Consider the following 27,069-nt stretch of genomic DNA (forward strand, 5'->3'; position numbering starts at 1 on the left):
TGCTTTAAACTTGTAATAAACAGAATGGCTGTGATTCTGAAGAGTATATTTTTAGCTTTTCCATAAAACTGCTCCTGGCTCCCGTTGTGGCCAGCGCCGCTGGTTGTGCTTGAGATTCAACACAGAAAGACGCAATGTTTTCCCCCAAATCTCTCGTAACATTTGAAGGGTCCGATTTTGATGGCTGGAAGCAACCGTGTTTCTCGTTGGCTCAATAGTCAAGCTTATTATTAGTTCATTAATTAATCTGAGATACCATCTAACTCCCCATGCCCCTCACAGAGTTCTTCGCTCTGCAAATTCTAGTAGTTGGTGGTCCCTGGCCCATGGGAAGCCTGCCTGGCTTTGACCGGGACCAGCACCTTTTCGGTCCTGGCCCTCACCTGGTGGAATGAGCTCCCAGAAGAGCTGAGGGCCCTGACGGAACTGACATGGTTCTACATGGCCTGCAAGATGGAAGCTCTTCCACCAGGCCTTTGGTTGAGCCTCGGTGGGGAGGAAGAACTTGAGCCCCTCCTCTAAACTGCTCCAGGTAACATCATTACCTGGAAACAATTGGTGAATGGCGGGGGAGGGGAAGTGATTTGATGACTATTCTATGAAATGTCTAAGCCGCCCTGAGCCTTCGGGAGAGAGCCAGTTTGGTGGAGTGGTTAGGAGTGCGGACTTCTAATCTGGCATGCCAGGTTCGATTCTGCACTCCCCCACATGCAGCCAGCTGGGTGACCTTGGGCTCGCCACAGCACTGATAAAGCTGTTCTGACTGAGCAGTGATATCAGGGCTCTCTCAGCCTCACCCACCCCACAGGGTGTCTGTTGTGGGGAGAGGAAAGGGAAGGCGGATGTAAGCCGCTTTGAGATTCCTTCGGGTAGAGGAAAGTGGCATATAAGAACCAACTCTTCTTCTTTATCATTGTTCTGTTACGCTTTTAACACTATCATTTTTAGGTTGTCAGCCCCCATGGGCTGGGCCAAAAGGAGCAGCTTATACTAATAATAATGTATTGTTTATACATTTTATGTAAACCGCCCTGAGCCTCTGGGGAGGGTGGTATATAAATTGAATGAATGAATGAATGAATGAATGAATGAATGAATGAATGAATGAATGAATAAAATTAAATTATTTCCAAATTTATATGCCCCCCTTCCCCGAAGGCTCAGGGCGGCTTACCACATTTCATAGAATAAAACAACAGTTTAAACATTTTAAACCTATTAAAATAATCAGGGAACTCACCACCTTCTCTCTGGTGGGGGGAGGGAAGGTAAAGCGCTGGCTGTTGGAATATCTAGTCCCACCCCCTGCAGAATGCAAGAAAGAATAACAAAATTTGAGGCAGGGCAGGAGCTTGTCTCTGCTCACCTCTACATGGAAGCACGAATACACGAAGCTGCTTTCTACCGAGTCTGACCACTGGTCTATCAGGGTCGGCCCTGTCTCTTATGACTGGCAGTAGCTCTTCAATGTCTCGGGCAGAGGACATTCCCATCAGCTACTGCCTAGTTCTGTGTTTATCTGGAATGGAATCTGGGACTTTTTGCATGCCTAGCAGGTCTTCTCAAAACAACATCCCAGCATCTGCTTTGTCCTTCTGCAACCTGAAAAGCTTTTCCTTGGAAATGGGGAATGCCACCCTCATTGGGATATCTTGGAGGGGAATCAGAGGTCTGCCATAGGAGGCACCAGTTGCTGAAAACCTGCACCACACTCCCATGCAGATGGTCCTTTGAAACCGTACCCAAGCCAGTATTGTTGCTATAAGTGATGTGGTATTGTTGGTGGCCAAAAGAAGCTTGAATGGAGAGGAAAGGGTCATTCCTCCAGGGCTCTGGCTGATGTCTCTGGCATCCAAATTAGGTGGCCTCATGGGAGGTGAACAGGACATCTGTTCCTCCACAACAAGTTATAAATTAACCTTTCTGGTGGGACAGCCCTGGTCAACAGCCAAGTCCCATGTTGAGACGATCCCCATTTGCAGAAGAAGGATTCTCGCGGCCACCTCTGCCTCTGCCTCTACCTCCAGGATGGATGAAGAGAAGGCTCAAGATGACATTCGGCCTTACACAGGTAAAGGTGTTCTTCCCATCTGGTCATGGGTGGTGGGACTGGTGCAGTTAGGTAAGGGTTAAGAGGGGGGACTGACTTAAGGGCTTAGCCTTGAATCTGTGAAGATACCGAAGACCCGATGTAGCTTATTTTAGTTGCATCTCATTTCAGCCCACTTTTCAGGCAACACTTAAAAGATCATGTAGCCTCTAGTCTGTGAAAGTCTGGTGGTGGTGAAGAGGGCCATCAAGTCCCAGCCAAGTTATGTTGATCCAATAGGGCAGGGGTAGTCAACCTGTGGTCCTCCAGATGTCCATGGACTACAACTCCCATGAGCCCCTGGAGGGCCACAGGTTGACTACCCCTGCAATAGGGTCTTCAGGACAAAAGATGTTCAGAGGTGGCTTGACATTGACTGCTTCTGTGGAGCAAGGCAGGACTTCATTGGTGGTCACAGGTCCAAGTCATAACCAGGGCTGAGCGTGCTTCAGTTCTGAGATCCAATGGGACTGGAGTAGTTTGGGCCATTCAAGTCAGGAATTTTTAGCTGAGCAATAAAATCAGCATATATTACTGACCTCACGCACACGTCCTTGGCCTTATTTTTTTAATCTCTCCTGGCTGGGCCTCCCTTTCCTGTCCTCTCTTCCTTAACCCTCCAGGTGCCACAAGGCTCTTTGTCATTTGGCAGACTCCTACCTTACACAGACTCACTGGGAAGCAACAGCGAAACTCCAAGCTTTTTTTCCAAAGTTTATGAACCAGAAATGACTATACTGTAATTTTTACTGATCTGAAAGCAATTATTTCCCCCACTGAAAACGGACAGTAAGTTAGGTTGCCAGCTCTGGGTTGGGAAATTGCTGGGGGTTTGAGGGGGTGGAGCTTGGGGAATGTGGGATTTGGGCAAAGAGGGACCTCAGCAGGCTCTAATGCCACCGACTTTGCCCTCCAAAGTGCCCCAGGGGAACCGATCTCTTCTGACTGGAGATAAGATCTGATTCTTGAAGAGCTCCAGCCACCACCTGGAGGTTGGCAAGAGAAAAAAGAGAACCTGTCCCGGGCTATCAAAATCCGTATACGGTATAATATTTATGCAACACACATCAATAAGATATTGAATCAAACATCAAAATGTGCCTTATCTCTATTTTAATAATAAATGTCGCCACCAAAACGGACTAGATTGGTGCCGTTTTCAATGCTGAATTTTCGTCAGTGGTTGTTTCCTCCTATAATGGTGAAAATTATCGTAAGTTTCCAATATTCTGATATTTTTTCCTATTCTGTATTGCTGACAATCACATCTCTTCACTATATATCCAACTCAAAGTGGTAGCATAAATTCCACTCATATAACACCGGCCTTTGGCTCACAGGTACGGGAGAGCTTTGTCAAGAGACCACGTCCCCCTGGAGGTTGGCAAGCGTAGAGCATGTGACATAATCCAGACCATCATGGGCATTCTAGGATAGTATGGATTTCAGTGGAAGAATCAAAGCCATGCTTGGACCTCTCATGAACACACAAAGCTGCCTTACACGGATCCCGGCCCTTAGTCCGTCAGGGACCACTCAGATGGGTAGCCGCTCTTAAGGGTCAAATGCAGAGGTCTGATGCCTGGCCCTTTTAACTGGTGTGCTCAGGATTGAACCTGCGGCCTTCTGCATGCCAAGCAGAAGCTCTACCACTGAACCACGGCCCCTTCCCATACTAGGGCTGCCAAGTCCCCCCAGGTCCACCAGCCAGGGATGGGAGTGCGGGGTTGTCAGATCCAAGTCAGAAAAGGCCTTGAGGAGGACAGGGGCTCCAAAGCCCACCCTCCAAAGCTTCCATATGCTCCAAGGGAACTGATCCCTGTCGTCCGGAGACAAGCTGTAAAACCAGGGGATTCCCCAGGCCCCACCTGGAGGTTGGCATTTCTACCCCACCCCCGGTGGGTCTCCAGGTGCTTCTCATGGGCCTGATAGCACCCAAATGGCTCACTGTTCTTGCCTCATGAGAGGCAAGGTTGACTCAAAAGGACAAGGTAAGCTTACCTATGCATGACCCGCATCCCTCCCACTCTCCTCTTTGCATTGAAAGGAAGACATACCCTTCGGCGGCCCCTGTGCATCATCTACATCCTGCTGGCTGTCTCCTACCTGCTGATCATCATTGGCTTTGCAGTGACCCTCTCCAGAGGTGAGTCCCCCGCCCTCTTCTCCTCTCAATGGCTGCATTTGTAAGAAATTGTAAGTTGCCACCTCTGGGTTGACAATTACCTGGAGACTTTGGGGGTGGAGCCAGGAGCAGGTGGGATTTGGGGCAGGGTGGGACCTCAGTGGAGTCTAATGCTTTTGAGTCCATTATCCCAAGCAGCTGTTTTCTCCATGGGAACTGATCTCTGTAGTCTGGACGGGGTTGCCAGCTCTGGGTTAAGACCTGGAGACTTTGTGGGTGGAGCCGGGAGTGGGCGGGATTTGGGGCAGGGAGGGACCTCAGTGGAGTCTAATGCTACGGAATCCACCCTCCCAAGCAGCCATCTTCTCCAGGGGAACTGATCTCTTTAGTCTGGAGGTGAGCTATAATTCCAGGGGATCCCCGGGTCCCACCTGGGGGCTGGCATCCCAAGGAAGAAAGGTACAATTAGGGTCGTGAGGTCCAGGCTGGGAAACTCTTGGAGATTTGGGAATAGAGCCTGGGGAGGACAGGGACCTCTGTGGGGTGCAATGCTACCAAGTCCACCCTCCGAAGTATTTTCTTTTCTCCAGAACTGAGACTCCTTTGGGAAGTGAAAAACGAGGTATAAAAACCAGTTCTTCTTCTTCTGAATGGCGAGCCAGCTGATCTTTCCCTCTCCCTGCAGTGCACTCCCTGTTTCCCGAACCTGGCTCTCTGGGATCTTTTTTTAGGAAGTGCACAGTCCAGATTATTAGGCAGACTAGACAGGAGGGAGGACGGCATCTCTGATCTGGGCCGTTTCCCCCGCACGGCTGTCATTTCCCCACCCCCAGCACAAGACCTGTAATTGGGAAATCACTACAACGCTATCATGTCTGAAAGACCCAGAGGCAAAAACATTCTCTTAGCTCCTGCATTTAGAATCGTAGAACCATAGAGTCTGAATGGGCCTCCGAGGTCATCTAGTCCAACCCCATGCACAATGCAGGAATGCAATCAGGTCAACGTTCTGCTCCCATGTGAAAGAAAGTGGTGGGGGAAAGTTGTGTTGGAATCTTCCGTCGTGTACATCAAGGGTAGTCAACCTGTGATCCTCCAGATGTTCACGGACTACAATTCCCATGAGCCCCTGCCAGCATTTTCTGGCATGGTCTCATGGGAATTGTAGTCCTTGAACATTGGAGGACCACAGGTTGACTACCCCTCATGATTGAACAGAATATGAAGAGTGTCCTGCAGGGGGCATCAGAGGAGAAGTGTAGATAGCATATTTAGGTCAGGAGCTTCCTGATATTTTTCAAAGAATATCCCCCTGTGTTCTGATTGGCTCAGCTGGAAACTTCCTGTCCCTTTGAGCACACTTCCTCCCTGATTGCCTCCAGATCAAGTTAGTCAGTTAGACTGTTAGGGCTATCTCTCTCTTCTCTTCTTTACAAAAGGTGCTCCTCTTCTCAATTTATGCTTCAAGCAGCTTTGGGTCCAGACCACCTTTGCAAAATTAAACTCTGTCAAGTTCCCACCCATCCAGATGGCTACTACTAATGTCTTATCCCATCTCGTTCACGTATATTTCTCTCCTGACCTTTGCTGTTCCAGCTGCAACTCTGTCATCACAACTGTCCGAGACATACAACAAGCTGAAGAACCAACCTCCTGTCCTTGATTTCCACTGTAAGTGTCTATAGTTGACTTTGCAAGACCCAGGCATGGAGTATGGGAAAGAATAGACTAGAACAGGGTTCCCCATTGTGGTATCTGTGGGCACTCTGGCGCCCGCTGACACCTTTTCTGGTGCCCACCAAATGTTTATTTAGAAAATGGGCATGGCCAGGTGGGGATTTTTCCCCAGGAGGGCTTCTGATTGGCCGCTTGAGATTTGATTGTCTCTGTGGATTTTTAAATATGTGGCTTTGGCAACAGCTGCCATCACAGCAAAAGGATTTCCACTGTATGACTGAAAGAAAGCTAAGGTAGCCATTTTGTGGCTGGCACCACCTCCTTTAGCAGCCATGTTGTGGCAGCCATTTTGTGATTGGCTTCATCGCCTGTAACAGCCATGTTGTGGCAGCCATTTTGTGATTGGCTTCATCACCTGTCACAGCCATGTTGTGGCAGCCATTTTGTGACTGTCTGTCTATCTCTGTCTGTCTGTGTATCTATCTCCGTCTGTCTGTCTCTCCATCTGTCTGTCTATCTCTCTCTCCATTTATCTGTCTGTCTGTCTGTCTGTCTGTCTGTCTGTCTGTCTGTCTCTATCTATCTATCTATCTATCTATCTATCTATCTATCTATCTATCTATCTATCTATCTATCTATCTATCTCCATCTGTCTGCCTATCTCTGTGTATCTCTCTCCGTCTGTCTATATCTATCTCCGTCTGTGTATCTCTGTTTGTCTTTGTCTGTGTACCTATCACTGTCTGTCTGTCTGTCTTTCTATTGGTCTCTATTCTTTTTGTGTCCTAGACCTGCATTCTAACCATTACCTCTGAGTGATGATTGAAATCAATGGCGTGATCTCCGCTTGAGCCTCTATCCCAGCCTTATGAACCTGCTGTTGAATATGTTCCCAGAGACCATTATACACAAGACTTCTTCTCCATGCTGGGAGGAACTCTGCAAATGCTCTAACATGTGTTGCCCAATATACCCTGTGCTTACCCGGCTCGGTCCCCCAGTGGGGCTTTCCCGAGCACAACCACAGTTCTTGGGCTTTCGTAGAATGTCCAGGCCAAGCCACAAAGTGGTAACTGCCGTCTCTTTTCCTTTCCTCAGTGTTCCCCTGTGGCCCTGAGACCAGGCAATGGGAGTACTTCAATGGGAAGTGCTACCTCTTCTCCTTACAAGCTGTGTCCTGGCAACAGGCCAAGACAAAGTGTGAGGAGCAACAAGCCAAGCTGGTCATCATAGATGGTTTTCCCAAGCAGGTAACCAAAAGGGGGATCAGGTCATCCTTCAGGGGAGGGGAAAGGACCCGACAGAGACCGATGGGAATGGCTGAGTACAGAGTGCAAGCTGTGTGTGTGTGAGAGAGAGAGAGTGTGTGTGAAGTGCCAACAGGTTACTGCCCACTTATAGAAACCTCAACAAGTGCTGTCAAGGTACATGATTCAGTAGAGATGGCCTACCATTGTCTTCCTCTGCAAAGTTTCCACTGGTGGACCTCCTGATGGCACCTGGGGCTTGGCCAGGGTATGACGCAGAATCTCCCAGCGTTTCCACTTCGACACAGCAACACAAGTCAACATGTTCTCATCCACACTTGTCTGGTCTCCCCCTACAGAACTTCATACAAACCCGAACTAGGAATGAGCGCTTTTGGATCGGACTTCATGGTTTGCAATCAGGAAACGATTGGCAATGGCTCGATGGCAGTAACTATGGGACAGGTTTCAAGTAAGCCCTGTCACACCACAATGTTGTAGACCAAACCTAACTCTTCTGTGACTTCTTTCTACAAGGGAAGCTGCATTAATTTGTAATCCTCCCTTCTAATCCTCACTTGTAAGTTCCTGTTTCTTTAGCATTTCCCCTTCCCTCGGTTTTTCTCCCCCTAGTGGTCAATTCAGTGTTCAATCTGTGGGGAGATACATTGGACAAAAATGGATGTAATATTGAATTGGCCACCAGAGGGAGCAAAGCAAGCATGGAACAGGGAAGACAAGAACTAACAAATGAGGAAAATGTGATAATGGGAAAGCCCTCTGTCAACAAAGTGACGTCATAGGACTTGCTCCCGACTTTTGGGGAATCTTGATCAGTCATAAGGAGAAATCAGAATTGTATTTCACGATGTGTCCAGATCCTGATGTGTTCTGTAGATCTTATTCACACTTGGAATGTCATACGGAGTTAGAAGAAGAGTTTGGTTTTTATACCCCACTTTTCACTGCCCAAAAGTCTCAAAATGGTTTACAGTGAGGTAGGTGAGGCTGAGAGAGCCCTGACATTACTGCTCGATTAGACCAGCTTTATCAGTACTGTGGCAAGCCCAAGGTCACCCAGCTGGCTGCATGCTGGAGAGTGGGGAATAAAACCTGGCTTGCCAGATTAGAAGCCACCACTCTTAACCACAACACCAAGCTATTTCGGTTCCATCCTTAGATCATTTCATTCTGTAAATCTTGAATGACAGAGGTAAATAATGCAATACGTTATCTATTTTCAATTCTCTTATCTGGCTGAAACCAAAGCTTCCTTATTTTATGCGTATTATCCTTGGAACTAACACACAAAAGCAACTTCATCATTACAATGAATGAGAGCCTGTTTGGTGTAGTGGTTAGGAGTGTGGACTTCTAATCTGGCATGCTAGGTTCGATTCTGCGCTCCCCCACATGCAGCCAGCTGGGTGACCTTGGGCTCGCCACAGCACTGAAAAAGCTGTTCTGACCAAGCAGTGATATCAGGGCTCTCTCAGCCTCACCCACCCCACAGGGATGTCTGTTGTGGGGAGAGGAAAGGGAAGGCGAATGGAAGCCACTTCAAGATTCCTTTGGGTAGAGAAAAGCGGCATATAAGAACCAACTCTTCTTCTTCTTCTTCTTCTTCTTCTTCTTCTTCTTCTTCTTCTTCTTCTTCTTCTTCTTCTTCTTCTTCTTCTTCTTCTTCTTCTTCTTCTTCTTCTTCTTCTTCTTCTTCTTCTTCTTCTTCTTCTGTAATAACAACCACAACATTATTATTATTGCCTGCCTTTCCCTAGTAGACTCTGGGCGGGCAACAATCCTTTGAGCTAACACACAAAAGCAGCTCCAGGACTTCTCTCTCTCTCTCTCTCTCTCTCTCACTCACACACACACACACACACACACACACACACACACACACACACACCAGTCCTTCTAAAACAATTGTTTGTAATTTTGAACGTGAAATTGTTTACTCTGAAAAATGCCGGCACCATCTTAGAAGAAGAAGAGCTGTTCTTTTGTACCCTGCTTTTTCACTACCCGAAGGAGACTCAAAGCAGCTTACAGTTGCCTTCCCTTCCACCTGTGAGGGAGGTGAAGCTGAGAGAGCTCTGAGAGAACTGGGACTGGCCCAAGGTCACACAGCTGGCTACCCGTGGGGGGGGGGGGATAGGGAATCCAACTACTACTCCCACTACTTCTTCTGCCAGTTGGAGCCAGCCTGGTTAAGAGTGGCAGCCTCTTATCTGGAGGAGGAGGAGAAGGACACAAACAACATTTCACTCGTTTGGGGCCATGGGTTCACTTACAAACACAACTTTGCTTTGATCTCAGGTACTGGAAGCAGGGAGAACCCAACAATTACCTGCGGCGGAATGAGGACTGCGCCCAAGTCTGGCTCAACGGGGAGTGGAACGATTTCACCTGCAGCTCCAATTGCTACTATATCTGTGAGAGGCCTGCTCCAAGTGCTTCTCCGGCAGGATCCCAAGGAAAGTGAGCCCAGGCTGCCATCAGCCTCAAGGAAGGGAGAGAAGGGGGGCAAATAAGACAGCCGCGAGGAAAGACATTTTATTTCAATCGAGGATCCCTGCGCATTTCTCTTGCAGCTTTGCCAGGGGGGGGGGTCTGTCCAGCAACCATCTCTTGCAGTATGAAGTTTGTGTCATGGGGCACCTTGAAGACCCACAAAGCTTTATTCCAGGGACAAGCTTTCGTGTGCACACGCCCATCCTCAGATACAACGAAACAGGGATTGCCAATCCATGCGTATTAAGTAGGAATCCCCATTCCATTGTATCTGAGGAAGTGCACACGTACATGAAATCTTATACCTTGAATCAGTTGTCCTCAACCTGGGGGTCGGGACCCCTTTGGGAGTCGAACGTCCCTTTCCCAGAGGTCGCGGCAGGGTGAGCAGCTTGGCCGGGGGTGGGGGGCGCTGTCACTGTTGCCACTTCTGCAGGTGCCCATACTCAGTTTTCTTGGCTTCGTCCCTACCCTTCTTTCCAAGGGGGACCCAAAGTGGTCCACATCCCTTTACTGATATCTCCAAATCCATTTTGTCTGGGGGGGGGGGGCTGCGTGCACACGAAAGCTCACGCCTTGAATAAATCTTTGCTGGTCTTAAAGGTGCCCCTGGACTCAATTTTTGTTCTTCCGAGAAATTGGTTTTCGTTACTCGGTTCGTACGCCGCCCTTCTCTCCAAAGGGGTCCCAAAGTGGCCGACATCGTTCCTCTTCCATTTCATCCCCACAACAGCCTTGCGAGGTAGATCGAGATAGAGCGTTCATCTGCCTGGAGCAGCGGAGAAGAGCGAGATCAGCATGGTGGGACAAGAGGCAGAACTTGAACTGAGAAACCCCAGAAAAAAACAATTTATAGACAATCAGGAATGAACAATGGATCTGCACGCCATTGGTCAGTTTCAGTTTAATTTCTGTGAAAGAACCCTTGCATCATTTTAGGGTTGGGGGTCGCCACAACACGAGGAACTGTATTAAAGGGCCGCGGCATTAGGAAGGTTGGGAACCGCTGCACTGAATAAAGCTTTGCTGGTCTTCAAGGTGCCCTTGGATTTGAACTTTGTTCTATTCCAAAGCGGTGGCCAAACCGTAGCTCTCCAGATATTCATGAACTACATGAGCCCCTGCCAACTGGCCATGCTGGAAGAAGAGGTTCATGGGAACTGTAGTTCATGAACATCCGGAGAGCCACAGCTTGCCCACCCCTGAATTTATTGCTTCAGACCACCATGGCAACCCCCCAGCATCCACCTCTTATTGTGGTTTGCTGTCAAACTGCTTTCGCCCAGCCTGAATAATGATTTTGCGGTCTCCCGTCAATGCACTCAAACAAGCTTCTGCTAGAGGGTTTTGCAATTTCCCACAGCCAGCTGCGAGCCCACATTGGAAGCAGAGGTGCCAACGTCCCAGCGGCAGCTGGAAATCTCTTGAGGTTGCATTTGATCTCCAGGCACCAGAGATCCGATTCACCTGGAGAAAACGGCTGCTTTGGGAAGGTGAACTCAATAGCAGAGATTTCACTGTGACAGAAATTTCACCGATGGTATTCCATTCAGCACTGCGGTACTTAAATCGATGGCCATCAGCTCTCATTTCATAAAGGATCGTTGTTTTGCAACGTGGTAGTATTCATATGCCAACCTTACAGGACCGTTGTAAGGATGATTGCGATAGTGAATGGGCCGGGCTTGCTATAATCGGAAACACACACTTTTTTGTTACTGTAAATTTATAATTAAATACTTCCCCAATGATGTTTTGTATTCCTACAATAGAGAATTCCCTGACGGATTTGTGGTAGCGAAATATATACAGATGTTGGCACAAAAGCACTCTCAGAAAACCCGGGGAAACAGCTATCTGAAAGCAAACTGAATGCAGAAGGGAGAAAAATCAGTGCAGAATGACAAAAAAATACCTAATGGGCATCCACCCATGCATAATAGGCCCTGATCCCAGTCTGCATAGACAGTCCTAGCATTAATGGACCGCTGATCTGATCCAGCATAAGGCGGCTTAATAGGTGTTCTCCCAGAAGAGCATCGAACTAGGATCTTGGAGACCTGAGTTCGAATCCCCTCTTGTGCTGTGGAAGCTCACTCACTGGGGGATTTGGAGCTGGTCACATTCTCTCAGCCTCACCTACCTGTGGTGATGATAAGATGGAGGGAAGGAGAAGGACACCAGCCACTTTGGGACCCCACTGAGGAGTATGGCCACATATAAATAATTAACCCCCATTCCAAGAGGGTACAGTCACCCTGTTGAAATGAGGCTGTATGTAGACCAGCCTTTCTCAAGTGCTTTACGGTTGAGAAACCCCTGAAACCTTCTTCAGGCTTCGAGAAACCTCCGGAATGGTGTGCTGGCGCAGGATATGGTTGGGAAGCGCAGCCTCTATGGTCATTTTGGGAGGGGTCATGTCGCCCAATAAAGGTTTAACAAATTGAAAAAAAAATGTTTTTAAATTAATGAACTCCCACCCATTTGGGAATTCCAGGGCCGTCATGAATTCCCAGGGTTTCACGAAACCCTGGTTGAGAAAGCCTGATGTAGCCCAAAGCAGGTGTAGTCAACCTGTGGTCCTCCAGATGTCCATGGACTACAATTCCCATGAGCCCCTGCCAGCATTTGCTGGCAGGGGCTCATGGGAATTGTAGTCCATGAACATCTGGAGGACCGCAGGCTGACTACCCCTAGTCTATAGAACATTTTAAATACTTAACAATATTTGTAGTGGGTGTTAGCATGGATTATTTTGATCTATTGTAACTGTCCCTGAGCTACCAGGAAAGACAGGAAACAAGAATAAAGATTATTGTTCTTACTATTATTTCTTCCAAGTTCTATTTAGTTTTGTATTTAGATTCCCCCCCCTCCCTTCCGTGTAGGCTCAGGGCAGCTCACAGAGGATTAAAATGCAGCACAATACGAACTGGAATAAATCATCTGAAATGCAAATTCCGGTTCAACGTTCGTTAATGCAAACAGCAGCGTCCATCTCCTCCTGCATCTCCCATTCCAAGGCGATAATCAGTGATTGTCAAGGGGTGTTAATTGGGTAGATTCAGGTGGGAAGGACAGGAGACAGTGAATGTCATCTTCAGGCCTGGCAGAACTGCTCTGCCTTGCAGGCCATGGGGAATCTTTAGGGTCTCACAGGGTTCCGATCTGATTTGGCAGAGCCTTCCACCAAGCTGGGTCCAGGGTCAAAAGAGCCCCAGCCCTGGATGAGGCTAGTTTTATTTCTTTAGAGCCAGGCATCCTGAATAAGTCTTAGTCACCCTAGCAAGGACTCAATTTTTATGAATTTAGAAGCTGAGTGCTCACGGACCAGGACTTTGTCCCATCCAAACTAATATTTACTCGCCGTCTTTCGAAACCAACACAAACTTATCGATTTCTACTCCATTCACCTTTCAGCGTTGCGATCGTTTTTGGCCTCCCCAGCTTTGGAAATCCAAAAGAAAGTTTTGTTTAGGCTCCTCCCCCTGTTCTTGAAGGCTCCACCCCTCCCCCTGTCTTGTGACTCGTTATAGAGCACACCTCTTTTTGAGTTGGGCATTTTTTCAGGTAGTGTTCCAAAGGGAACAAAATTATAGTCCTTCCCGTCATGGCCTTACACAACATCCCTGTGAGGTAGGCAAAGCTAAGAACAAGTTGGTTTTTATACCCTGCTTTTCACTACCAGGAGTCTCAAAGCAACTTACAATCGCCTTTCCTTCCTCTCTACAAAACAGACGTCCTGTGAGGGAGGTGGGGCTGAGAAAGGCTATGTGAGAACAGCTCTTAACAGGGCTGTGACAAGCCCAAGGTCACCCAGCCGGCTGTATGCCGAGGAGCGGGGAATGAAACCTGGCTCGCCAGATTCGAAATCGCCACTCTTCACAACACCACACTGGCTCCTAACCACTATGCCAGCATTTTTGCTGTTCCATGGCCAGATGGATCCTGGGACTCCCCCCCCCCCTCTAGACCGCTGTGGGCTCCCTGTGAAGTAGGGCTGCCAACTTCTAGGTGAGAGCTGGAGATCTCTGAGGCTCATACCTAAACTCCAGACAAGAGAGTTCAGGCCGCCTGGAGAAAACGGCTGTTGTGGGGTGGGACTCTATGGCACCTCCCCTCCCCAAACCCCATCCTTTTAAGACTTCCCCCCCCCTTCCAAATCTCCAGGTATTTCCCAATTCCAAGCGGGCGACCCGATTGGGGAGAGGCGAGGATTGCACAACCTGTTTTCAGTTGTCTCCTTGCCAAGCCAAACTCAAACGGCTCCTCCATGGCTGGACAAGCGTATTTTGCACGCAGAAGAAAGTCCCCTTTGCAAATTGCCCAAGAACCCTCTTTGGTCCAGAGATCACTGGGGGAGGATTAAGAGGTGGCCATCTTCCAAAGCTCGGTGGACCGAAGACGCAAGGGAGAGGCTCTGCAGTGTGCTGCTTCGCAACAAGTTAAAAATTGACCGTTCTGCTGGGACTACCCCGGTTGCCGGCCAAGTCACTACCACAAAGACCTCTCCAGCTTCCTCCGGCCTTCTTTCCCCTTCCATAGATGGACGAAGATAATATTCAAGATGACATTCGGATTTACACAGGTAAAAAATTTATTTCCCTGGGAAAAGTTGGGGTTTGCAGAGCCGGTACAGACAGGAGATTCTGTGGGTGAAAATCTCTTGGAGGTCCCTGGCTCTAAGGAAGCACGCCTGGCTTGACCTGGGCCAGGGCCTTCTCGGTCCTGGCCCCAACCTGGTGGAATGAGCTCCCAGGAGAACTGAGGACCCTGAAGGAGCTATCACAATTCCGCAGGGCCTGCAAAATGGAGCTCTTCCATCAGGTCTTTGGTTGAGGTCAGGGCCAGCGCTAGGAATATCACGCCCCCCCCCCCCCTCCAGGCTCAGTTGTATTACATCTACACCCCCACCCACCCCTAGGGCGGTCTGCTCAAGGGAGGGATTTCTAGGCTGCCAATCTTTTGTGGCTGTAGGGGGCTGAGAGCCCTGGGTATAATGGGCTTTCACGTGCGGCTTTTATGGGGGGTATATGTTGTAAGCCACTGCGAATCTTTGGAAAGGCGGGATATAAGTCTAATGAATGAATGAATAAATAATGTCGCAGGAAGCCAAAAGCACGTTGAAGGACCTTCCAGGGCCTACTCAGCTCAGACGGGACATTCCTCATAAGACCTTCCGTCAGAACCCATCGCAATGCTGGCTTGCAATGGTGCGAAAACTTGCAACCCCTCCGGAATTTGGGCCAGATGTCACAAAATAACATTAGATAGGGGAGAGCGGATTTTTAAGCCTATTTGTGAGAATATAACCCTCTCCTTGCAACAGGGTGCAGAAAATGTCATGGGGCGTAATGGTTAGAGGTCACGTTCCCAGAGCCAGGAGCCATCAAAGTAAGAGGAAACGGTTGTTTGGAAGGCCAGATAACACTTAATGCACAGTTTTTGTTAGGTCAAAGTGAGTTTAGTGACGTTTCACCTAAAAGGAAATAATCTTGTACAAAGGTGCATGCTCCACAAAACTGTATCTTCCGTCCTCATATTTCATTCAGCTGTCGAAGAGACCTGAGCACAGATTTCAACTCCAAAGCATAAACTCCCCTTCATGAAGTTTCCTTGTTTTGTGGGGAGGATTATTTCCTTTGATGTGTAGCAGAACTAAACTTCATTTGAGATAACAAAAACTGTGTATTAATTGTTATCTGGCCTTTAAAATGACGTTATAGCACTGCACCCTGCAGATCTGCATAACAATGATAGAACGAAGCTATTTTCTTTATGGTTAGACAAAACCTGACAGCACTATGCGTTATAGCTCTATACGCTATAGCACTATGCATTATAGAACTGCACCCTGGAGATCTGCATAATAATGACAGAATGAAGCTATTTTCATTATGGCAAAACAAAACTTGGCAACACTATGTGTTATAGCTCTATACGCTTATAGTACGATGCGTTGTAGCACTACACCCTGGAGATCTGCATAACAATGATAGAATGAAGCTATTTTCATTATGGCTACACAAAACTTGGCAGCACTATGTGTTATAGCTCTATACGCTTATAGCACTATGCGTTATAGCACTGCACCCTGGAGATCTGCATAACAATAATAGAATGAAGCTATTTTCTTTATGGCTACACATAAACCACCCAGAGCTGTAAAGAATGGGTGGTATAAAAATCCAAATAAATAAATAAAACAAATAAAACCTGGCAGCACTGTACGTTATAGCACTATATAGTATGATATGGCACAGCAATGCAGCCTAGAGATCCGCATCACAATAATAGAATGAAGCTGGTACGTATGTTGTTGTAATAGTGGCACTGAAAAAAATATATGTTACATAGTTTCTATATGTCCAGAATCCCAGGAGTGTTTCAGAGCTGGCAAGCCAAGGTGGAATCGGTGAGGAGAGTGACCTCCGCAGGGTAAAGTACTATAGCAGGGGTAGTCAAACTGCAGCCCTCCAGATGTCCATGGACTACAATTCCCAGAAGCCCCTGCCAGCAAATGCTGGCAGGGGCTTCTGGGAATTGTAGTCCATGGACATCTGGAGGGCCGCAGTTTGACTACCCCTGTACTATAGAGTCCACCCTCCAAAACAGATATTTTCTGTAAGGGAACTGACTTCTGTGGTCTGGAGATCAGCTGTGAATCTGGGAGATCTCCAGGCCTCACCTGGAGGTTGGCAAGCCTAAGCCCCATATGGAACACACAACCCCTTCACTGTCCTTTCACCCTCTCCCTCCGCAACGCAGGGAGGATAAGGCAAACCGAACTGAGAGCATTTCTTTCAAGGGTTGCTGGACTTCCTTAAATCTTGCTGGGGAATTTTTTTCAGCAGTCATGAATGATGGATGAACTTCCTTACAGGTAGCCCAGAATTCAAGAAGAACTATGTTCTTGTTTTGTTTTATGGTGTGTGTGTGTGTAGTGTTGGCTTTTCCTTTCCCCTTTTTTTAAACTCTGCCCTTTAGACAGCTCTGGCTGTTCTGGTTTTGGATGTTAAAAATAATATCCGTTGTCCTGATTGTGCCTGTGGACTCCGCACCCTCGACAGGCATTGATTCTGTATTCTTAGGCATGATCCTGTGACTCAAGGGGGCTATTATTATCCCTGAGCTTCAGATGGGGTGGGGGAACCCAAGCTGCTGTAGCTGGTCACCGGAACAAAATTGGAGCACCTTTAAGACCAACAAAGTTTCATTCAAAGTATAAGATTCCATGGGCACGAACACGGAAGTGCACACCTTGGATAAAGTCTTGTTGGTCTTCAAGGTGCCACTGGACTCCAATTTTGTTCTGCTACTTTAGGCCAACACAGCGACCCAACTGAATCTATCTAGCTTGTCTCCATGATCCAGCTTACAAGAATGAACCAATGGCTGATCTTGCAAAAATAACCAAATCTGGATCGCTCGGAGCCAAGAAAAATCAGGTCGAGACTTTTTCAAAGCTCATAACAAACGCTTACGAACTTCCTCGGTTCCCAATTTGGTGCAGACAATTAACGACGCAATTCGGCGCCTTTCCTTAAATGCCAGGATTGTTTTAGGCTGCGTCGACAACGCGCCTCCAGCCTTCCACGAAGTTTGCCCCTGTTCTGATCCATCCCAAAAGCCCCTTAGGAAAGATTACTTCAGGAACATTCCGTGACATCATGTCAGCTCGGCCAATCGGTGTCTCCCACTCTGGCGAGTGCAATACAACCAAGATAGGTACATCGGATGATTTTAGTCAAAGCACACAAGGTCGGTAAAGTGCTTGCAAGATTCCCCACAAGAATTCTTGTTATTGCTTTCTCCTCTTTCTTTTTGAAGAGAGAAGATGGCTTCGGTTCAGCTCCGGATCCTACTTCCCGGTCTACGTGCTCCTGGCCGCCTCTTACCTGCTGATTCTCATTTACTTCACGATTGGACTTTTCAAAGGTATTTGCCCGTTATTTCCCTCTCCTTTATCCAAAACATTGCACACGTAAAGGGATGGATGCTTTGTTAGGGAGCCGGGCTGTCAATCAACATTATCAAAACCAGACTGTAAAGACCACGGAAGTATTTTATAACTCTGATCTGAGTGGCCCAGGCTAGCCTGACCTTGTCAGATCTTGGAAGCTAAGCAGGGCCAGCCACGGTTGGTACCAGGATGGGAGACCTAGGAAGTCCAGGATTGCAGTACAGAGGCAGTCAATGGCAAGCCACCACTGTTTGTGGCTGTCTTGACCTGGATGGGCCAAGCCAGCCCAATCTTGTCAGGTCTCAAATGCTAAGCAGAGTCAGCTCTGGTTGCTATTTGGACGGAAGACCAGCAATGAAGTCTAGGATTGCTACAAGGATTAGGCATTGGGAAACCACCTCTGAACATCTGCTTGGCCTGAAAACCCTACAGGGGTTGCCAGATGTCATCTGTAACTAGACTAGATCAGCGGTAGTCAAACCTGTGGTCCTCCAGATGTCCACGGACTACAATTCCCATGAGCCAGTGTTGCAGGGGCTCATGGGAATTGTAGTCTGTGGACATCTGGAGGAAAACAGGTTTGACTACCCCTGGACTAGATGGTAGTTTGCACTGGGTGGTATATTAGATAGATAGATAGATAGATAGATAGATAGATAGATAGATAGATAGATAGATAGATAGATAGATAGATAGATAGATAGATAGATAGATAGCCAAAACCCTGCAATGGAAGATCGTAGCGTATTATCTAAAACATGACTGCAGTTGAGTGGAGCGTGGATTGAAGCTGGATGTCTAGGTAGGGTTCCCAAATCCATCTTGGGAAATTTCTGGAGAGTGGGGAGTATGCCCGGGAAATGTGGAGAATCTTTGTGGAGGGAGGAGCTCTGTGGGGATGTGACAGCGCTCTAGGGCTGTTGTTTCTCCTACTTTCTATGTACCATAGAGTTCACCTTCCCAAACTGCCTTTTCCTCTGCTGCTTTTAGGGCCAAATAGCACATTAGGCGTTCCAATTGGCCCTGACCTAGGTAGCAGGAACTAGCCAGATTTCCTAAGATCTTGAAAGCTAAGCAGGGGCAGCCCTGGTCAGGATTTGGATGGGAGACCACCAAGCAAACCATGGTCATGACACAGGGGCAGGCCATGTCAAACAACCCCAACTCCGAGCCACCTTGTGCCTTGAAAACCCCACAGAGGATCCATCAGTTGGTGGTGAAGTGACGGCCCAACAACTTCCTGTCCTGATGCTCCAAAATCACACCTGACTTGGCCCTTAGTAACGCAGTTGCAAAGCATGACGGTTTGCCTTGGAGTGTCGGGATTTGCACGTTTTTATCTCCCCTGGATTATTCTGAATCCCTCCTCTTTCTTTATGGTTTTCAGTATCGGCGCTTTCTTCCAAACTGGGTGAAAAGGACTTTGAGATTCCAGAGCTTCCCACTAGTCTCGAGGATAGGTGTAAGTCTCTCTCTCTCTCCCTAGGGCAAGGATTCCCAACCAGGGTTCTGGGGAGCCCTTGGATTCCGAAGCAGCCCCCCCAGGGGTTCCACTCCTTTTCCCAGAAGGGCGGATGGCCACTGACATTGCTAGATCCCACTGGAGCCCATTTCCCCTGTTGCTCGACAGATCTAGGCCGAATCTGCATGGAGCTCTTTTTTTTTTCCTGCTTTCGATCCTGCTGAATTCAGATCGATTTGAACCCGAGTCTTTGTGCTTCCCCCCCTCCCCCAACTTGAAACAGAAACACATCTGTATGAGGCTGCGAGCAGACGGGAGGGGCAGGCAGGAGCTGACAAGAGCAAGAAGTGTGGATTCTGGAGCACAGTCACCTTAAAACTTTAGAAAAAATAAATCTTGCAACCACGAACTAGGAATTCTTTAAACTGGCACCCAGCCAATCAGGGTCAGACTTTGGAACCACGAGGCAGCAACGTTATTTTGGCGAAAGCACGCAGCTGCATGCTACCTTATGCTGATTTTTCAAATATCTAGGGTTATATCCACTCCAGGATATTGCAGGGGAAAGGAAGAGTCACTCCAGATCAATCCTGCTTGTTGCAGAGGGAAAATTTAAATCGTCCCAAATCAAAATGGAAATCACACTCAGTGTAGACGGCAGGGATTGAATTGACCTGGGACTGGAATAAAAGCTCTGTGCAGAGTCAACCCTAGTCTCTTTCTCCACAGTGGAAATGGGAAATGACTGGAAAATTGATTGATTGGCCGACTCCTGCATCTCACTTCCATGCCTGCTTCTCTGAAGGGTCTGTCACCACTTTTAGGGTTCCCCAAAGCTTGAGAAATATTTCAGGGGTTCCTCCATGGTCAAAAAATTGAAAAAGGTTACCCTGGGGTCTCCTGAAGTGCAGACTCCCCTCTTCAGGAGGTGGTATTTGGTGATTCAGCCTCACCAATCTCACAGAGCATCTGTCATGAGGAGAGGAAGGGAAGGCAGCCATAAGCCGCTTTGAGACTCCTTCAGGTAGAGAAAAGCAGCATATAAGAACCAGCTCTTCTTCTTCTTCAGTAATATCAGGGCTCTCTCAGCCTCACCTCCCTCACAGGGTGTCTGTTGTGGGGAGAGGAAGGGAAGGCAGTCGTAAGCCGCTTTGAGACTCCTTTGAGCGGTGAAAAGCAGGGTATAAAAACTAACTTTTCTCCTGCTGGAGAATCTACTGTTATTCTCTTGCACCTTCCTCCCCCCCCCCCCAAAGTCCCCTCCCAGGCAGAGGTTAATTCTTTACCATTTTTCAAAATGCTTCCCCAGTTCATGTCAACTTAGCCCAAAATTCTTCCCGGTTTCCTTTCTGCACTGCTCCAGACCACCACCTAGTGGTCAATGGCAGCTAGTTCATTATTAATATCACCAGCTTGCGGTCTAATCTGACCTTGGAAGCTAAACAGGGGTGTATTTGGATTTGGATGGGAGACCTCCAGGGAAATGGGGGTGGCGAAAGTGATGGAAAGTGCCATCATGTTGCAGCTGACATACAGTGGGGGACCCCGTCAGGTTCTCCAGGCAAAGGATGTACAAAGAGAAAAAGAACTGTTTTTTTCCCCCTACTCCACTGTTCACTACCCGAAGAAGTCAATGGGCATGCTGTTGCCTGCCTATCCATCATGATCCTGATATTCTTTGGTGGTCTCCCATATAAATGCTGGCCAGGATTCACCTTCCTTAGTTTCTGAGATCTGATGAGATTGGGACCTTGGGTCCACCAAGGAATACCAAGGTCCTTCTGCAGAGGCAGGCTGTGGCTAACCTCCTCTGAATGTCCCTTGCCTTGGAAAACCCAGGGGATCACTGTAACCCGGGGCCTCTCCTAGACCAGCATGGTGTAATGGCTAAGAGCAGTGGCCTCTAATCTGGAGAATCAGGTTTGATTCCCCACTCCTCCTCCACATGCAGTCTGCTGGGTAACCTTGTCTGATCACAGTTCTCTTGGAGCTCTCTCAGCCTCACCTCCCTCCCGGGGTTTCTGTTGTGGGGAAAGGAATGAACGAAGCCACTTTGGAACTCCTTCAGGTAGCAAACAGTGGGGTAGAAAATAACCATTTCTTTTTCTCTTTGTGCATTTGTGATTTTTTACAACCAGTCCCGGCCACTGTCAGCTTAACATGGCACTGCCAGAAATGTTTCCCAATGGTCCTGTCCTCCACTGTTTGTCCCACTCAGCCCCATTTTAGCCCAGACTCTGTGCCCTCCCTTGTCCCACCTTTGCAATTCTTCACTCCCCTTCAGTTGATGTGTGACATTATCTCCTCTAATAGTCTGTGGAGAGTGATCTGAGTGACCTTGGCCCATCCACGGTTCTCTCAGAACTCTCTCAGCTTCACCTCCATCATGGGGAGTCTGTTGTGGGGAGAGGAAGGGAAGGCGACTGTAAGCCCCTTTGAGCCTCCTTCGGGTAGAGAAAAGCGGCATATAAGAACCAACTCTTCTTCTCTCCCCCCACCCCGTCCAGAAAGAATGGCTGTTTTGAAGGGGGGACTCTATGCCCCCTGCAGGGCACGTCACTCTGCAGGTATGAATCTGCTGGTTGTCCCGAGCCCCTGAGACATTCACCTGGCTTTGAACAGGGCCAGGGCTTTTTCGGTCCTGGCCCCAACCTGGTGGAATGAGCTCCCGGAAGAGCTGAGGATCTTGTCCAATTTGTCAACATTCCACAGGGCCTGTAAGATGGAGCTCCTTCACCAAGCATATGGTTGAGGCCAGGGTGGGGTTTTGGTATCACCAACGGAGGATCCCTCAATGCTTGCCTTAGATCAGGACCCTCTCTCCCAATGAGAGAGCTCATCTGACCTGTGTAGAACAGGGGGTGTGGGAGATTGAAACTCTGATAGTATCGCCATCTGATTCATATTTTATGGGGGGGGGGTATGTTGTATTTTATTGTTCTATTGTAAACCGCCGCAAGACAGCATTGAGAGCAGCGGTATATAAATCTGCAAATAAATAAATAAATAATATGGCACTGTAGCCTGCTGAGGTCCCTCCCCTTGCTTAACCCCACCCTCCCCAGGCTTCTTCCCCCCAAGTCTACACGCATCCCCCAACCCAAAGCTGGCACCCCTATCTGACTCTCTTCTCCTCGATTTCCTGCAGTGTTCCCCTGCGGACCTGACACCAGGCAGTGGGAGTATTTCTATGGAAAGTGTTACTACTTCTCCCTAGAAACCGCTTCCTGGATGCAAGCCAAGGCCCGATGCGAAGAGAAGCTGTCTCAGCTGGTCGTCATCAATAATACAGCCGAACAGGTACACCCTTTGGGGAGGTCAGACGTCCCGTGAGAGCACATCTGGACTGATATAACTGAGTGAGAGGTGCGATTTGCAGTTTGCCTGAGTGGAAGACACAGGTCCTTCCCACTACCACCCTGTGCACTAGCGCATCAGTGGCTTGTTCCAGAGAGCCAGTTTGGTGTAGTGGTTAGGAGTGCAGACTTCTAATCTGACATGCCAGGTTCAATCTTGAGCTCTCCCACATCCAGCCAGCTGGGTGACCTTGGGCTCGCCACAGCACTGATAAAGTTGTTCTGACCGAGCAGGAATATCAGGGCTCTCTCAGCCTCACCCACCTCACAGGGTGTCTGTTGTAGGGAGAGGAATGGGAAGGAGACTGTAAGCCACTTGGGGACTCCTTATAAGGAGTCATATAAGAACCAACTCTTCTTATTATTATTTTATGCTCTGAGACAGGGGTGGCCAAACTGTGACTCCCCAGATGTCCATGGACTACAATTCCCATGAGCATGCTGCTGTCAGGGGCTCATAGCAATTGTAGTCCATGGACATCTGGGGAGTCACAGTTTGGCCACCTCTGCTCTAAGACCTGGGTTCCCAACATGGTGCCCAGGGGCGCCAGGACATCCATTGCCAGCTTTCCTGTCAATAGGAAGTGGCCGGGGACAGGTCAGGCTTTGCCCCAGCAAGGCTTCTGATTTGCCCCAGGAGATTTGATTGGCTGTGTGGATTTGTACAACTATCACATTGGCAGTGCAAGGAGAGCCAGCTTGGTGTAGTGGTTAGGAACGCAGACTTCTAATCTGGCAAGCTGGGTTTGATTCCCCACTCCTCCACATGCTGGGTGACCCAGGGCTTACCCCAGCACTGATAAAGCTGTTCTGACTGAGGAGTAATATCAGGGCTCTCTCAGCCTCACTTACCTCATAGGGTGGGTGTTGTGGTAACCATTTTATGACTGGCTCCGCCTCTAGTGGCAGCCATTTTGTGGCAGCCATTTTGTGGCGGCGCCCACCAGCTGTGTCAGATTTCCAAAAGTTGGGGACCCTGATGGATTGCGCCACCAGTTCCTCAGTCCTCTTATCAATATGAGTCCAGAGCCCGGTTCAGCCATCCCAGTTCCCTTTCCTGGGGGCACGGCTGAGGGGAAGGGCCTCTGCCTTGCATGCAGAAGGCAGAATAAGAACACTATCGGAGAACACAAAAACAATACAGCAAAGCAAAAGAAACAACAAGTTGTGCGTCCAAGAGATGAATCTATGGAGCATGATGTAGAAAGGGCAAATTAAAAGTCTCCTAAACAAAATTAATCCAAAGGAAGTCATCTATGGATAAGCGTGTTTCCTTGAAGCAACACTGAAAGCTGAAGAAGGTGCCCGTAAATCCTTGTTTCAAAAAGATCACCCCAGCAGCAAGGCCTATGAGGCCTAGAAAACAGCCCTAGGAAGGAGCCAAGCTCCAAGTGGATCAATGCAGAGGACAGATGCCCTTGCTGGCAGCAGTCCCTCAAACCGGTCGCTCGAGCAGGAAAAGCTAAAACAGCCATTGTGAGCTTGGCTCATTCCTAGAGGGTCATCAAAGCTCAGCTCAGATGGGAAACTTGGAGGAAACGTTGAAACGGATATGAAGCAAAGTCGGGAACCCAAACCACCTTGTAGGACCTTCCCTGCTTGGGGGTCATCATGAGCGAGAGGTCAAACGCGTCCGACATCCACCTTCACCCGCAATACCAGACACTGGGGCGTCCTCTCAGCTGTGTGGGTCTGATCTTACAGAATTTCATCCAGACGCGGACCAGAAATGATCGCTATTGGATGGGACTGACGGACCGGGACAGGGAAGGAACGTGGAGATGGGTGGATGGCAGTGATTACAACACAGGCTTTATGTAAGTATTGAGGAAGGGTTCCATTTCCTGTGGATCGACTTCTGTCATCTCCTTCCATACTGAAATGTTCTGCTTGGAGACATTGTATGCTCTCAACAAGTAGCCTTTATATGGTTTCCCATTTATATTCCTGATGAGGAAGAGAATGGTGACGAGGGTCAAACTAAATGTAACAAGGACTTCTTCCTGTAATATCATGTTTGGGGCAAACGTAAGATGCCCGAATAGGGTGCGAGGTACTGCAAGTAGCTAATCTCCTTGTGCTCTCACCTGGATAGCCCAGGCTAGTGGGATTGCATCTGATCTTGGAAGCTAAGCATGCTTGGCCCCAGACAGTATTTGGATGGGAGACCACCAAGGAAATCCAGGGTGGTAATGAAGAGGCGAGCAATGACCAATCACCTCTGAACCTCTCTTGCCTAGAAAACAGGGTCACCATATGTCGCCTGCAATTTCTTGGTTTTGGGTTTGGGGTTTGGGGTTTGGGGTTTGGGGTTTGGGGTTTGGGGTTTTGGGTTTGGTTTTGGGTTTATTCCCCGCCACTCCCTGACTGGCTCGTGGAGGGTTACAGCGTCTTATAAAATCCCTATTAAAACACCCATTAAAAGACATCAGAAAAACCCAACATGGCGGAAAACCCACTCCCAACCCCAATACTAGAGGGGTGGAGAAGGAGGTCTAACAATGTGCTACTCAAACCCTGGTGGGGGGCGTCGATCTACCTCGCCGACCCCAACCTCAACCATAGACCTGGCGGAAGAGCTCTGTTTTACAGGACCTGCGGAGCGCTGAAAGATCATGGGGGAAAAAAAGGAAGGTTCACAATAGAATACCAACAGAAAAACAAGGAAGCTATCCGAGGCAATATTCTTGTTCTAACAATCTATATATTCAATTTTAATACAATTTTTATATGCATGAAGAATCAACCGTGATGGTTTCTAGAGAATTTCCATTTTCAATATCTTCTTCAGTGGTTGAGTCCTCCAATGTGTGGAAGGATCAGTGTGGAAAAATCCTTCAGTGTTTTAATATCAATATCAGTGTTTAATATCAGTGTTTTAATATCAATAGGCCATTGGCTCAAATACAACGTTGGAGCCAATGGCCTATTGATATTATAACACTAATATAAGGAAATACTGAAGGATTTTTCCACACTGATCTTTCATTATTGCTACAACAACGTTACATTGGAGGACTCAACCACTGAAGAAGATATCGAAAACGGAAATTCTCTAGACACCGTAGGATGTGCTCACACGTTTATGACAGTGTAGATTCTTTTGCTTTTTAAAGAAACGTAACTCTTTCTTGGATTGCAGGCACTGGAAGCCGGGGGAGCCCAACAATGACGGACACGGCGAGGATTGTGCTCATGTCTGGGGCAACGGGGAATGGAACGATGTCTACTGCACCTACTTCTGTTACTACATCTGTGAGAAGCCCTTGCCTATCAGAATAAAGGGGCATCACAACAGGGCGCTAAGCGTTCCTTGAGATGTTCTCTGGCCATGGGACAAGTGCCAGCAAGTCATTTCTGATCCTTGGCGCCCCTACGAATGAATGAACTCCAGAACATCCTCTCATTTGCTCTGGTCTCGCAAACTGCGGGGCGTGGCTTCCTTGATGGAGCCCGTCCATCTCGTGTTGGATCTCCCTCTTTCCCTGCTGTCTGCAACTTTTCTAAGCTTTGCCAGCAACTCTTGTCCTCTTGTAATACGGTCGCAGTCCGATAGTCCCAGATTAGTCATCTTAGCTTCTAAGAAGCAATCGGGCTCAATTTGATCGAGAACCCACTTATTTGTCTCGGGGGAGGATGGCAGTCCGTGGTATCTGTAAAACTTTCCTCCAACATTCCGAATTAATCAATTTTTTCTTTGTCTGCTTTTTTTACCGTCCAACTTTCACACCTGTACATCGTCTAGGGCAGGGATAGTCAACCTGTGGTTCTCCAGATGTTCATGGACTACAATTCCCATGAGCCCCTGCCAGCAAACGCTGGCAGGGGCTCATGGGAATTGTAGTCCATGAACTTCTGGAGGACCACAGGTTGACTACCCCTGATCTAGGGGATATTACAGCATGCATTATCTCGATTTCAGCTGCTCCCAACACATCCTTACGCCACAGAGAAAAGAAAGGCCCTGTTTCCCAATAGGTTCTAACATACATGGGGGAGGGGGAGAACCTACACACGGAAGTTCCCAAGAGGCCTTTGACACCTCGTTTTTAAAAGACTTCCATTCTGAAATGTGACTGATTTCTCGCAAATCCTTTTCCATCACTGATTTGTAACCTCGTTAACTGGTCCCTGCGTACCCCTCTACCGATTTGATTATTTTGCAATTGAATGCACGGCCAGCTGTCGTTTTGCACAGCATAATGTTTGGTTTGTAGCTTTAATTTAAAAAAAAGAAAACCCTTGCCCTTTCCGTGTTTTTCAATTTCATTTCTGAAGCGGGCGAACCAGCCCACAGGCCCCAGAGTCCTGCCGCACACATCTCTGTGTAGGTATCCGAGCCCCTTGCAATTGTAAGGATGGCTCGCTAGGGGAGATAATGTTGGAAAGAATTGCTTCTGACAGGTCCCAGTTGAAACATCTCGCCGTTTTCCAAGTCGCCCTCCTCCAGTGAAAGGATCCTTCCTCCCACTTAAGTGGCTCCTACTCCAATGGAAGGGCCACTTCAGTCGGAAGAAAAAGGCTTCACATCTGAGCCAAAAAGAAAGAGGAAGGGGTATAAATATTTTTATTTTAACTGATAGACTTTGTTCAGGAGAGTTGGTAGAACAAGGTAGGATTAAACCCATTGCTTTGA

General features: G+C 48.1%; 2 protein-coding genes across 3 annotated transcripts; both read left to right on the forward strand.

The window, feature by feature from the left end:
• The first annotated feature begins 1,917 nt into the window (after nucleotides 1-1,917).
• LOC143833460 (hepatic lectin-like) lies at nucleotides 1,918-11,403 on the forward strand. Its single transcript, XM_077329317.1, has 6 exons — nucleotides 1,918-2,071; nucleotides 4,137-4,235; nucleotides 5,811-5,885; nucleotides 6,990-7,141; nucleotides 7,498-7,610; nucleotides 9,458-11,403. Exons 1-6 carry the CDS (start codon nucleotides 2,029-2,031, stop codon nucleotides 9,621-9,623), a joined length of 648 nt encoding a protein of 215 aa, XP_077185432.1. The 5' UTR covers nucleotides 1,918-2,028; the 3' UTR covers nucleotides 9,624-11,403.
• A 2,481-nt stretch (nucleotides 11,404-13,884) lies between these two features.
• Nucleotides 13,885-26,122, forward strand: LOC143833470 (hepatic lectin-like). Of its 2 annotated transcripts, XM_077329331.1 has the most exons (6): nucleotides 13,887-14,240; nucleotides 17,483-17,590; nucleotides 19,003-19,077; nucleotides 22,226-22,377; nucleotides 24,138-24,250; nucleotides 25,576-26,122. In XM_077329331.1, exons 1-6 carry the CDS (start codon nucleotides 14,198-14,200, stop codon nucleotides 25,748-25,750), a joined length of 666 nt encoding a protein of 221 aa, XP_077185446.1. In that variant the 5' UTR covers nucleotides 13,887-14,197; the 3' UTR covers nucleotides 25,751-26,122. The 2 variants fall into 2 exon arrangements, with proteins under 2 accessions (XP_077185447.1, XP_077185446.1); XM_077329332.1 differs by lacking the exon at nucleotides 19,003-19,077 and having other exon boundaries at nucleotides 13,885-14,240.
• The last annotated feature ends 947 nt before the right edge of the window (nucleotides 26,123-27,069 follow it).

The sequence above is a fragment of the Paroedura picta genome, chromosome 3 (genome assembly GCF_049243985.1).
Source record: "Paroedura picta isolate Pp20150507F chromosome 3, Ppicta_v3.0, whole genome shotgun sequence".
NCBI classification, from domain to species: domain Eukaryota; kingdom Metazoa; phylum Chordata; class Lepidosauria; order Squamata; family Gekkonidae; genus Paroedura; species Paroedura picta.

Coding starts and splice junctions, on each gene's coding strand:
- LOC143833460 (XM_077329317.1), top strand. CDS start 2,029: ATGGATGAAGAGAAGGCTCAAGATGACATTCGGCCTTACACAG. Junction 2,072..4,136: donor TGACATTCGGCCTTACACAG/GTAAAGGTGTTC, acceptor TTGCATTGAAAG/GAAGACATACCCTTCGGCGG. Junction 7,142..7,497: donor TAGATGGTTTTCCCAAGCAG/GTAACCAAAAGG, acceptor CTCCCCCTACAG/AACTTCATACAAACCCGAAC.
- LOC143833470 (XM_077329331.1), top strand. CDS start 14,198: ATGGACGAAGATAATATTCAAGATGACATTCGGATTTACACAG. Junction 14,241..17,482: donor TGACATTCGGATTTACACAG/GTAAAAAATTTA, acceptor TTCTTTTTGAAG/AGAGAAGATGGCTTCGGTTC. Junction 17,591..19,002: donor CACGATTGGACTTTTCAAAG/GTATTTGCCCGT, acceptor TATGGTTTTCAG/TATCGGCGCTTTCTTCCAAA.